The 14,244-nt window shown below is 35.7% G+C and overlaps 1 protein-coding gene across 3 annotated transcripts in view; it reads left to right on the forward strand.

The window, feature by feature from the left end:
• Positions 1-14,244, forward strand: part of LOC128566920 (complement C5-like) — a 47,952-nt gene that overhangs the window by 11,310 nt on the left and 22,398 nt on the right. For all 3 annotated transcript variants that reach the window (XM_053564042.1, XM_053564052.1, XM_053564049.1), the window contains exons 3-7: positions 2,461-2,623; positions 6,565-6,635; positions 9,254-9,345; positions 11,131-11,213; positions 13,205-13,295. In XM_053564042.1, coding sequence (XP_053420017.1) covers positions 2,461-2,623; positions 6,565-6,635; positions 9,254-9,345; positions 11,131-11,213; positions 13,205-13,295 — 500 coding nt within the window. The remainder of the gene's footprint in view (positions 1-2,460; positions 2,624-6,564; positions 6,636-9,253; positions 9,346-11,130; positions 11,214-13,204; positions 13,296-14,244) is intronic.

Below are 14,244 nucleotides of genomic sequence, written 5' to 3' on the forward strand. Positions count from 1 at the left end.
CTTCTGGGTAAATGCCTAGTAATGGAGTTGCAGGATCAAATTTTGGGAGGTCTAATTTGAGTTCTTTAAGGATTCTCCATACTTCCTTCCAAAAAGGTTGTATTAGTTTGCAGTCCCACCAGCAGTGTAAAGTGTTCCCTCTCTCCACATCCTCACCAGCTTCTGTAGCTTTGATAGCCTTGTGATGTAGGCTCTTCTCATTGGGCTTAGGTGATAGATAACTCTGGGTGGTTTTGACATGCATTTCTCTGATGATCAGGGATGATGAGCATTTTTCGAAATGTTTATTAGCCATTCATCTGTCCTCATCCAAGAAGGCTGGTTATCTTCAAACTGTAAATATCTTTTACCATTCTAAAAATTGTCTTTTTGATTTACTTGTGTCCTTGGCTGTGCAGAAGCTTTTCAGCTTATTTAAGTCCAATTTATTTATTTATTTATTTTGTGGTGGTGATGACTGCTGAAGTCTTTGTCATAAAATGTTTCCCCAGTCCATATTCCTCAAGGGTTTTTCCCACACTTTCTGCTAAGTCTTTTATCACTTCATATCTTAGATTTAAATCTTTTATTCATCTTGAGTCAATTTTGGTAAGTGGTGAAAGGTGTGGGTCAAGTTTCAGTCTGTTACGTGTGGTTATCTAGTTTTCTCAGCACCATTTGTTGAATAGGGATTCTTTTCCCCACTGTATGCTTTTGTTTGGTTTATCAAAGATCAGATGGCAAGTAGAGACTGGTTTCATCTCTTGGGTTTTCTATTCTGTTCCGTATGTGTATTTCTCTTTTTTGTGCGCCAATACCATGCTGTTTTGATTACTGTGAACTTGTAATACAGCCTGAAGTATGGTAGGGGGATTGCCTCCAGCTTGGTTTTTATTACTAGCAATTGCCTTGGACATGTGGGTTTTTTTCTGGTTCCATATAGAATGAAGTACTATTTTGTCCAGTTCTTCAAAGTATGATGTTGGTATTTTAATGGAGATAGCATTGAATCTGTAGAGTGCTTTGGGTAGAATAGACATTTTAACAATGTTGATTCTTCCCAGCCAAGACTATGGTATGTTCTTTCATTTGTTAATGTCTTCTGCTATTTCTTTTCTTAGGTTTGATAATTCTCATTGTAAAGATCCTTCACCACTTTTGCTAGGCATATTCCTAAGTATTTCATTTTCTCTTTTTATTCTTTATAAAGGGTCTGTATATTACTCATGTTTGAGCAACTCTGATCTAAATAAGTTCTAATCAAACTTAAGAATTCTTTCATTAATGTCCTTGATATTACTATGCTTTTATCTCTTAATACTTCCACTTATTAACTTTATTAACAATTAAAATTCATTTCCCCATATTGTTATTTTCAGTAGACAGTCTCTAGTTTGTTGCAGTGAGAAGTAGCCACTAGCCACCTGTGGCTGTTACCTTTAAATTTAAATCAATCAACTTTAAAATTAAAAATTCAGTTTCCTGGTTACACTAGCCACATTTCAAGTATTCAAATGGCCAAAGGTAACCAGTGGCTACCATATTGGTCAGCCATGGATATAGAATATTTCCATTATCACAGAGAGTTATTTGACCTAATGGTTAATTGAAAAAGTAGATTAAGGTGGGAGAATCATAAGTGATACATTGCTTAAGCATTTAAGTTTATCTTAATATTATAATGTATCTTTATCGCTCAATTGTTTGATGTTTTGCCAGAGTCCTTTCTTCAGTATAGGTCAACTTATTAGAATGTCAAATCTTATTTATTGCATGCTACACCTTTAATATTTCATCTTTAATCTATAGTTTCTCTTTCTTAAAAGTATAGAAAGAACGTAAAGATAGTAGCAAAACAATCTGAGTGCAGATTTTTATGTGTTTTTACTATTTTCCAAACGCAATAATTTCACATGGCTAATCCCACAACAATTGGTTTTAGTAATTGACTTTCAACTCACATTTCTAAAGCCTAAGTTTTCATAGATACATTTTTCTTTATTGATTAATTTTCATGTATTACACTTATACATTTTTAGTTATATTAAATTTCTGCAAACTTAATACATACACAAATTGGAAAGTGTGTACCTCAACCAATGAGCAAAAGTATAGGCTGTAATACAAAGTTTCCAGAATATTAGTCAGGATGTTGTACAAATGGGATGGGGTAGTGGGTAATCCATCAAGCTGATGAAGTGAATGGGTTTGAAGAGCGTCTATTGAGCAAAATGTATATAAAATTTAGGAGACATGGAACCAAAACACTTTAAATAGTTAATACTTAATTGTTATTGTTATATTAGATGCTGAAGGGCTTTGTAAGTTTATTTACTATTCTAGCTCCTATACCACTTTGTAAATGATTAGATACACATACTCATTTTTTTGTTCTAGTGGGGTTACAGTGGTTTTTAGAAATTCAACTTATTTTATGACCTTAGAATTATTATACTCTTTCCCCACTAACATCTTTTACAGATACAACCAAAACAATTGGCTGGAGGACAAAACCTAGTTTCATATGTGTATTTGGAAGTTGTATCGAGACATTTTTCAAAATCACAAAAAATGCCGATAACCTATGACAATGGATTTCTATTCATTCATACAGACAAACCTGTTTACACTCCACATCAGTCAGGTAAAGTATATAAGGTGTTTCTTTCCCTGGAGGTGGGGTGCAGTGGGGATTGACACTGTATTATAGAGCTTTTTAATGTCTGAAATTGGGTGGAGACAGCTTTCCAACTTCTTCAAAAGAGTCTCATTTCCCAATGAATTTTATACTTTCAAATAGCATTTTAACTTTAAATTTATAGAGAAATTTCTAAATAAATTGCAAAATCCACAATTGCATTATCTACCCTTTCTGTTATTTTGAAGTAGAAAAATCTTTAAAATATTATAAAATGTTACACTAGATCGTATTTATTAAAAAATAGAAGACTTAATTGCAAATACTATTTTGGCAGTGGAAAATTAATTTGTCACAGAGCCATGTTTATAAAAAATTCCATTGACAAAATTTTTCTCCATTGATTCTGGAGCTAATCCCCAAATTCAGAAAACAAATCTACCCCTAGGGGATCAGATGTTTCAGCAGAGAATGAACTAGATCACAGAAATAATATATGGATATTAATTCTCAAAGGGCATCTACCTGAGAAAGTTTTAAGAGAAGAACCAGGAAACAATATTCCTGGGAAAAGGGCCAAATAGCTAGCCAAAACCCAGTGATTAAAGAATGACTGGATTTATTACCAATAAAACAAAAGTAAAACACACTGGTGCATGAATGCTGCCTAATACATTCACATGTTTGCAAAGCCTTGAATTCCCCCATTTATCCCTCTGGCCATTGTCAACTTTTTTGATGTTCTCTGGCATCCTCAATCATCAAGTGCATCAACTTGAGCACATCAGAAATAGAATAGGACAGATGTATACATGGGACTGAGAGGCTGTGGAGATGTGTTAATGATATCATTGGAGCAAGACAGAGAAAGGAACTTTGTTGACAAAAAAAGCCAGCTTTATTGAAAAACTTTGTACACGGTGGATACTTGCTAAATGATCCACTTATTGATCTTGTTTTCGCAGCAATATTGAAGCGTCAATGGCAAGGATAAGCTTATTTCTAGGTGTGATTATGTATAAAAGGACCCAACCTTAATAGGCAAAGACTATGATAATGACAGTAGTGAGGTGGAACTGGGCTACATCATTATCATTTCATCAGAAGCACTCACCTGTGTAATCAGTTCAGAAAGGGAAGGCCTAGAGAAGGTGAGGATATTTCTATCACCTTGGCCAGCATATCATTGCCAGAATAGTAGCAGTAGGAGTAACTTGACTCCAAGTTAAGTTGGTCTACAAGGAAATAGTCTTTGCCTATAAAGGTTGGGTAATCACATCTAGAAATAAGCATATCCTTGCCCTTGACCTTGTTAGAAATTGCTTTGTTAATTGGATACTGTTGACATTACTTACAACTTAGGGTCATCAGTCTTTGTCCAATAAGTAGAGCCCAGAGCCTGGGATCTTTCTTAATTATCAAGGCTTTCCTTTAGAACTGTGTTATTTATTATTTCTCTATCAGGACTTTACCATAAAATATGGCATCTTTATCTATTCTAATCATAGAGGAAAACAAGAGAAATTTTCTCTAAATATTGGCCCTTGAGTAGTGAAATAAAGTGATTAAAATCAGACTCTGGAGCCCAATTACCTCGGTTCAAATCTCCACTCAAGCTGTTATGAGCTATGTGACCCTGCATGAGTTACTGAGCCTCTCAGACCCCTACTTTCCTCATCTGTAAAACGGAGGTAATAATTCATAGTACAACTTACCTCATACAGTTGTGAGCATTAAATGAATTCATAGGTGTAAAGCACTTCAAATAGTGCTAAGCACAAAGTAAGTACTAGGGAAATGTTTTCCATTATCTAATCTATAAAATAGCAAAAAGCCTTATTTACAAAAAAGGAAAAGAATTCCCTAAAAGTAACTTTTAAAAAAATTAAGTCTTGCTGTGTATTGCTCTAATGTCCTTGCTATAATTTTAGTATAAGCATGTTTAGTATAAAGGATTAAATCATAAGGGCTTTCTAGGATCAATGACTTCAGAATTTTGGGCAAAATCCTTCAATTCCATGCAGTCATATCTTTCCTTCTTCCTCAGCTTCCTCACCTACCGTGGTCCCCTCATCTGTGGACACAGCCAAACTGACCGGTTCTCAGTGACTTTTTCACATCATTTCTTTATCAAGGCCTGTGGAACAGGCTGTTGTCTCTGCCTGGTACATTCTTGCCCCTCCTTTGCCCTGATTTCTACTCCACCCTTACATGTGATCACTGGCCCCTTCTACACACATTAAATCTTCCTGACCACATGAAATCTGCCTCTGCTCCACTCTCAAAAGCTGGGTAGGTGTCATCTGTAGTGCTCCACACCCCTGGAATTTACACATAACTGTGTTTGTCTCTCCTCACTCCCTTAGATGTCCATGTTTGATTTGTTCACTACTACATCTTAGTACTAGCATAGTGCTTGGCACATAAAAGGCATTCAAAAGTTTCTTTATATGAATAAGCTCATATCTTTGATACAAAAAAAATTGTACCAATCTTGCCTCTGATACATTATTGCTGCAAAAACAAGATTAATTTTTTAACTCAAACACAAAAGGGCTAAAAACTAAATGAATAGTAGTCATAGAAATAATAAGAGAATGAAAGTAATAAAATTTTATTGGTTACAGTTATGTTCCAGGCTATGCAAAAGCTTTATTTTCCTTAGTTCTCACAACACTATTCTTCCTGGTTTATGAGTAAGGTAATTAAGGATTAAAGGATTAAGTATCCTACTCAGGGTCACACAAGAATGTGACAGAGGCAGAAGTGAGACTAGAGTTTTTAATTCCAGAGCCTGTGCTCTTCACTTTTGTGACATACTGCCTCAGCCAGCTTCCTGGTGATGCTCAGGCGTGGAGCAGGTGTGTCCATGAGGCAGGTGTGAGGGGAAGCTGAGAGCCAGTGTGGGGGACTTACTGAGCATATTGCTTTTATCTGTGGTTATAGTAAAACAAGTGTCAGTCTATGTGGCTTAATATTGACCCTTTAAGAAGCATTGTGTTGGGTGGCGCCTATGGCTCAAAGGGGTAGGGTGCCGGCCCCATATACTGGAGGTGGTGGGTTCAAACCAGCCCCCAGCCAAAAACTGCAAAAAAAGAATTATTGTGTTTATAGAGCCAGTTCTGTTTTATTTTGTTGGTAATGTGACCATGAAATTATTTGAGCATCAACAAAACAATGAAGAAATTATAGTATGTAATTACATGGAATTGGATCAGCTAATTCCTGTGCCTCAAACAGCTGTGATTTAAAAGATGAACAGATGGTTTTGTTTAAAAGTGGGGATCTATGAACTGACAGAAAGAGATGGAAGAAAACTAACAGTTATTGAACCCCTGCCTTTACTCTTTAACAATGAGAGAACAATTGCACTATCTGGCTCAATAAATATAGCAAGCTGTACAATTCAAAGCTCCCTTGGTCAATAATAGTTAATTTAAGGTCTTGTTGGTTTTCATAAATTGAAGAGTGTACAATATCTGAATCAAACATTCTATTTTTCATTAAAATCTTCAACTCTAATAGGGGGCATTATATTATGCTCCCTGTACTCATGTAGTAGATGTTACTATTTTGCTACTATAGAATTCTTGATAAACAATGACCTAATTACAGATGTAACTAATTTTGTACTATGGATGTTTTCCCCAAAGTTGTTAAATATATTTTTCCCCACTCCCCTGTTAAACGTATTTTAATAAAGTGAACTGCACTTTAAGTTCACTAGAAATATCACTTTAAAAGAATGCCATAGGATTTTGTTTAAAGAAACAAAATATTTAGTAATATATATATGTCTGCAAACTAACTTTTAAATATGAACTTATGTAATGATTGTATATTGAGTTTAAAAAAATAAGACTTCTCTTTTAAGGATGATTATTTACAAATAATCAAAATATTATGATGATTAGCAGAGTTTTTGATGATATCAATTATTCTTACAGTAAAGGTTAGAGTTTATTCGTTGAATGATGACTTGAAGCCAGCCAAAAGAGATACTGTTTTAACTTTCATAGTAAGTATTTTATTTATTTAAATAGTAATTTAACTCCTTCCTTTCTCTTTCCTCTCCCTTTCCTTTCCTTTTCCCTTTCCCAGTTTTTGGCTGGGGCTGGGTTTGAACCCAGCACCTCCACCACCTCCAGTATATGGGGCTGGCGCCCTACTCCCTTTGAGCCACAGGCGCTGCCCTTTTTCATTCTTTCTTTTTTTTTTTTGAGACAGAGTTTTGCTCTGTTGCCTCTGGATAAAGTGCCCTGGTGTCACAGCTCACACCAACCTCAAACTCTTGGGCTCAAGTGATCCTCTTGCCTCAGCCTCCCCAGTAACTAGGACTACAGGCGTGTGCCAACAAACCCGGCTAATTTTTCTATTTTTAGTAGAGACAGTGTCTCACTCATCCTCAGGCTGGTTTCAAACTCCTGACCTCAACCAATCTACCTGCCTCAGCCTCCCAGAGTGCTAGGATTACAGGTGTGACCCTCTGGGCCTGGTCCTTTAACTCATTTTTTCAGAGTAAGAGTCTCATTTCATAACCTTTTTCTCACACTTCACTAAATTATTCAAGGGTCCACAAATAGTTATTGTTATCTGCAGTGAGTATAGTACTGTGGGTCTATTCCTCTGCAATAGACACATTCAAAAAGCTCACAAAAATTAAATTTTCACACTTTGAATGAAACCATTTAAGTGTATCCTTGGTGATTTTTTTGCTCTTTTTTTAAATTTCAGGTTAATGTGAGGATACAAAAAGCCAAATCACAATATTTGAATTTTTTAGGTTGAGCCTCTCGTAGTTATGTCCTGTCCTGCCCCCAAAAGGTGTGCCATATACCCCTACAATGTGCCCATTCAGGGCAATTTCTTTTTAAATGAACACCTCTAAATCTTTAAGAATTAATTTAATATATGTATATAATTATTTTATTTGTATAATTTATAATAAAGATTTATAATTCATTGTACTTACTCATAAAGAACTTAGAAAGCTTAATTGCTAATTTATTAACACATGTAAAAAATCTTGCTAAACCATGAGATCAGCAGTTCGCAGCCATTTATCAGATGTGACATATGTAACACATGATGTGCATTAAATTCTCATGGCCTTGCCCAGTTTGTTTCACGCATCAAAACATTTTTGTGGGGACATATGATAATATGATTAGGCAGAACTACTCATTAACTGTAGGTGTACTAATAATCATCCTTCATCATAGGATTTGGCACTTTTTCTGCTACTCAAAAATAAATAAATAAATAAAAACTCACCAGAATGCAAATGCATGAGAATAGATACTACAGAACAAAACCTCAGTAGAATATAAACCAAAGAAATTACACAGTAGGACAAATAACACATGAGCTCACAAGGACAACAAATTAGGGGTCAGAGTGATATAATTATTCCCTGGAATGGAATAGGTAAAGGAAACCATGATCTGGGACTTAGTGAAAGGAATAGACAGAGTTCTTTTAAAAGAATGAAGATCATCTCATGTAAGAAACAGCGTGAGTTAAGCTTTGGGAGCAGCAAGAAATAAAAAATGAGAATAGTAAATAAACTGAGTGACTGACAGAAAGTCTGGAGGAGAACTAAGGAGAAGCAATGTCAACTCCAGTGTGCTTTTTCTATTAGAGAATACTAGGGGTGTGGACGTACGCTGTTCATCCAACATCTCCGTTGTTGAAGTTGAGTGATGCAGAATTCTGGCACCATAAACAGAGAAATGGATGCCAGTTGCCTTTTTTAAAGAGCTGCCCCTGGAAGGGGGGATTGAGAGAGCCAAACCCAGAGCCACGGGGAGTCAGTATTGTAGGAAGTACCTGAAAACAGTATTTAAGAAAGATGATCGTGGAAGGATTGATATCAATAATTGCACGATGGATGGTGGGATGAAGAATATTTAGCCTCCAGTGTAATTCTTATTCAAAATAGGCCTTTGTAAGTTTTACAATTTATAGTTCAAGAAAATAAATACCTTCAAATCTTGAATTTCAGTCATGGCAAATGGTGCTGAGTTTTTGAGTTAAGTCTAAACTGGACCTTCACCATCACAAAAAAGTCCAAAAAAACTCAAAACCTTCACTTCAATAATTTGCTCACCTGAACACAAAATGAAGCTTATTGGGAAGCTTTATGACCGCTATCAAATTTGTTTAACGTATTGAGGGTTTTATCAAGCCAAAATGTCCATACCATACATTAGAATTCTAGTTTAAAAATTCCATTTATAGAATATTTATTTTAGGAAGTTTCAAATGAACATAGACAAAAACTGGACTCTGGGATTTATAATGCCTGCTAAGTTTCACATTTAGTTTATTAAAAATACTAGTGTGGGGTCTTTTTCTTTCACATTTTGTTACTCTTTTTTTTTAGTTGTACAATAGACAGTACAGCCTCTTTTAGATAACAAAGACAGATGGGACAGGTTTGATAAAGAGGGAGGGAAGTGGTTCAAATGAACTGTACTACCTTCCTTAACATTTAATTGTTCTTCATCCTTCATGCTTAATTTGAAGACGGGGGTATTGGTTCGTAAATATTTTTGTAAATCAAAGATCATACAATCAGTTAAGTTTTTTTAAATGTGGTTTCTGTGCTTTGAATGTATTTGTTTTTATTCAAAGGATCCCAAAGGAACAGAAGTTGACATGGTAGAAGAAAATGATTATACTGGAATTATATCTTTTCCTGACTTCAATATTCCATCTAATCCTGAGTAAGTTAAAATTTTGTTAATAAAATTTTCTCTACAAAGTACATGTGGAACTTTGGGTTGTGAAGCGGTATCCAAAGGCAGCCATTTAGTATTACCAAAGGCTCACAAATGTAAGTAGGCAAAACTTTTTAAAGTCTAAGGAGAAGTTAGGGCTGTATTCCTGGGGGAAGGGGAATTCCCAATACTTCTCACCAGTTCTATTTACATATAGAAATAAAAATTCAGAAGAGACAGAGCTGGATGAAGAAGACAAGTGAACCTATATATATGTCTACACAAAATCTCTAGGCAAAATCTTACCATTATTTTTCTTCTGCCCTCTAGGAGGGAGATTGCAGTTAATTCACTGTACTGAAAACATTCTAAAAATTTAGATTCAGATTGGGTATTTTAAATAATTTGGATAATTTAAAAATTGTATACTTTTGTGAAAATATTACATACTCCATAGTTTTGAATTGAACCTATTATTTAATTACCATTATCATTTCCCAGTTTCATCTGGTGCCCCTTGCCCCATGGTGGATTATGACAGCCACCAGAGTCTATTATGATCAGTATTTTCCTACCTCAGTACCATTGCACATGTGGTCCCCTCAGTCTCAAATGGGATTGACCTTGCTCTTCATAAGGCTGACTTCTTTTCATTTTTAGGACACAGAGTAAATTATACCTTGACAAAAAGGCTCCTCCTGGATGCACGACCTAATGTTGTCTTTCATTTCTTTTATTCTCTATCTCAGCATCTTGTTTATTTTCTTCACAACATTTATCTCAATGCCATAATTATTTATTTGCTTTCTTTTTTATTCCTCACTGGCTATGAACTCCTTAAAAGCAGGGCCTTGTCTATATTGCACACTGTTTTATCTCCAGCACATCAACATAATAGGCACTTGATAGATATTCACTGAATTGATAATGATGATAATAATTTTTTCATAATTTTAACATTTGTTGGCTGCATCACCGATCTGCAAGGTAAGCATTATTTTCCCCATTTCACATATGAAGTTACATAAGTTGCCTAAGTCAAACTTGCTAGCCAAATGGAACCGTAAGATTTTGAACCCCCAGGACTATTAACTCTATGAAGACAGGTGCTCTTCTATCTTGTTCATTTTTGATCTCTGGTGCTTAATCCAGTGCTCAGTGTGGATTTTTGAATGAAGATTGTTAATTAAACCCAGGTCACATTCCTCTTTTGACACTTTTTGTTTTGAACCATAATTTTATTTATATGTGTTGTGACTCTTATCAACTATATAGGCTTGACCTGTATTCCATGTTTCTGGAGACATTATTGTAGATTTTCTACCATAGTTTACATTCTAGTATTATGTTAGCATAGTTAAGCTGAGGGTTAAGTAAATCTGCCAGTATTATAAGCTCTTTGAATCAAAGATAATGACTATATTAACATAACGTCCTAGCACAAGATGACACAATGTATAAAAAACTGATTACTTAACCATTTCTATAATTATAAAAAGGCTCAATTGTTTCTATTTATTGCTTAAAAATCTGTCAAATAAAATATACTTAGGTTGTATACATCTTTGTGTATTCTTCTATGTGTAAGTCAGGAATTTTTTAGACTTCCTCTTGGTGAATTAAAAATAACTGGTGACACTTTATGGGGGCAAGACATGATTGTAAGAGGGGCTTTACCTAACAATTGCAATCAGTGTAACCTGGCTTATTGTACCCTCAATGAATCCCCCAACAATAAAAAAAAAAAAATAACTGGTGACTTTGATAATTGTCAATATTTTGCTTCCACAGATACGGTGTGTGGACAATTCGAGCTAAATATAAAGAGGACTTTTCAACAACCGGAACCACATATTTTGAAATTAAAGAATATGGTAATTTCTGACAATTAAAAGTTTACCTACAAAAAGTGTCTTTTGCAATAATTCTTTTATTGATGTACTTAATGCAAAATCATTAAGGATGATTGGGGATGAAGATGAGGCAGTCTACTGGTATGGTTAGAAGTACTGGATGGAGCTTGAGGAGAGTGGTGGTTGTTAGAATGCCCAGGTTCTAGCTTCAGTGCATCCTTGCTAACCTTGACTGAGAAAACGAACCTCTCTGGTCTGTGTTCCTTATCATACAGCTGGAAGAGATCTAGTGTAGCTGAAGAGCTTAACTAGTTAAGGTCCTTTCTAGAATTATAATTATAATTAAGAGAAGCTTAAACAGAGATGAGGTAAAGTGGAACCCTATAGTATTAATAAATGTTTCAATAAAGTCTTACAACCATTGACAGAATAAAGGCAACAACTCCCTAGTCTAACACTATTTTCCTTCTGGTTCACAAATCCTCAATATATTAATTTGAAAATGTAACAAATTTTTATTTTGGACTAGTAATTAACATATAAATGGCTTAATCTTTCCATTTCTTGTAGTAGTTTACTAGAGCATCTGCGTGCTCTCCTATCAAATTTAACTTTCTGGAGCAACTTTTTTTTTTTTTTTTTTTGTAGAGACAGAGTCTCACTTTATGGCCCTTGGTAGAGTGCCATGGCCTCACACAGCTCACAGCAACCTCCAACTCCTGGGCTTAAGCGATTCTCTTGCCTCAGCCTCCCGAGTAGCTGGGACTACAGGCGCCCGCCACAACGCCTGGCTATTTTTTGGTTGCAGTTTGGTCGGGGCCGGGTTTGAACCCGCCACCCTCAGTATATGGGGCCGGCGCCCTACCGACTGAGCCACAGGCACCGCCCTCAAATTTAACTTTCTTCTGCTCAAAACCATTTTCCCCGCTCAGGAGACTCATAAAGATATGGAAAATTAAAGATATGGAAAATTAAATGCTTACATATATTTTGACAATTAACCAGGAAAACAGTGACAAAACAAACTTGTTACAATGAAACACAACCTGAAGATTATAGGCCCCCTGTAACATGTATTTTCATTTCTCTAAGTGTTTTTGCTGCTTTCTGTATATACAAAGGGAGCCAAAAAACATGTACACATTTTAAGAAGGGAAAAAGCTGTATTAAAATGGTAATGCTCAATATATGTCAATAACAAAGATGAATACAAGTCACATGAAGCACTTTTTGTAATTTCTGAAATGAAATGTGAATTGAGTATTACAAATTGAATGCAGGTTTATATATTGAAATATATATACACCTGAAAATGTGTATATATTTTTGGACACCCTCTGTATATACAATTCATCCACCTATTACTATCTGTTGCCATCCTCATAAATTCATCACCAGGCTTCTGGACTACTGAGAAAGCCTTCTAACTGGTGTCTCTGCTTTCAAAGTATCTTGCTTTGTATTAGCCAAAATAGTCTTGAAATGCAAATCTCATCATCTTGTTTCACTATTGAAAAGTTGGGAGGCTGGGTCAGGAGAATTTCTTTAGGCCAGGAGTTCAAGGCTGAAGTAAGCTATGATCATGACAATGCAATCTAGCCTGGGTGGCAACAGAGTGAGACCCTGTGTCTAAAAATAATAATAGTAATAATAATGAGAAGAATAATAGAAGAAAAGAGAAGTTGGGAGATATACAAAGATATTGTTGTATATATTGTTATTTTTAAGGATCCCATACTCCAGGGGAGAATTGCTCTATTGCCTATAATAAATGCTATAATCAAAACACAAACTACTTCTGGTATGTTGAGGATGGATTGAACTCTGATTGGTGGAACTAGATGGTTCCCCAAAGATAGTGTAGTTAACGATGATGACAATGGTAATGTTGATGATAAAGTGGATCTGTGTTTCTGTCACAGCTTGTCTAACTAGACCACAAGGTATAGTTGTTTACTAGGCTTTAAAGGCTAATTCAAATGGTAATATTGTCTATTCATCTTTCCTTCCAGTTTTGCCACATTTCACTGTCTCAATAGAACCAGAAAGCAATTTCATTAGTTATAAGAACTTTAAGAATTTTGAAATTACCATAAAAGCAAGGTAAGAAAGTTATTTTGTTTTTCATATTAATGAGCTAAATTAAGTGCCAACTCTGGTTTGTGACAGATAGTTGCCGAAAGTCAGATCTGTGTTTTCCTAGTAGAATCTGCCATGACATTGAGACTGACTGATTGAAGAGACATCTTGCCAAAAGTTTATTTGTTTAATCTGATTTTAGCTGATGCGGATTTTAGCTTTGTTGGTTATTCACTGGCAAAAACAAACAAAACACACAAAAAATGAAACTTCTAAAGATTTAAGCTCAGCATGTATGTTTAGAAGCTAGCATGACTTAGAATACTGGGACTGAGCTATGAAGCCTTCACTTGTCATTTTTTTCATGATGTACTCAGCCAGTGAATGGTACATATCTATTTGGAAACCCAATGCCTTAGAGCAGGCATCCTCAAACTTTTTAAACAAGGGGCCAATTCACTGTCCCTCAGACGGTTGGAGGGCTGGATTATAGTTTAAAAAAAAAAACCTATGAACAAATTCCTATGCACACTGCACATATCTTATTTTGAAGTAAAAAAACAAAATGGGAACAAATACAATCACACCGCCTCATGTGACCCGCAGGCCGCAGTTTGAGGACCCTTGCCTTAGAGCCACAAACACTTAGGAGTCTGCTGGGAAGTTCTGGTGATCCAGGCCAAATTCTTGTCAGCTTGGCTTGCCAGCTTACCTGCAGTCAGTTGATGCGTCAGCTGGGAGCTGGCTGGTCTAGGAAGGTCCTATTCATGGGTCTTGCAGTGGCTAGGGCTGAGAGTGACTGGACCGTGTGTATCTCTCATTAGCTTGTGGGCCAGCCTATAGCAGTAACAATGCTCAAAGAGAGACAGAATGAAACCATAAAAGTCCTCTAGAGGCCTAGGCCTGGTACAGACATACCATTACTTCCCCACGTTAATTCTTTTGTCCAAAGCAAGTTGCAGGGCCAGCCCCC

Source organism: Nycticebus coucang, chromosome 2 (genome assembly GCF_027406575.1).
Source record: "Nycticebus coucang isolate mNycCou1 chromosome 2, mNycCou1.pri, whole genome shotgun sequence".
NCBI lineage: Eukaryota > Metazoa > Chordata > Mammalia > Primates > Lorisidae > Nycticebus > Nycticebus coucang.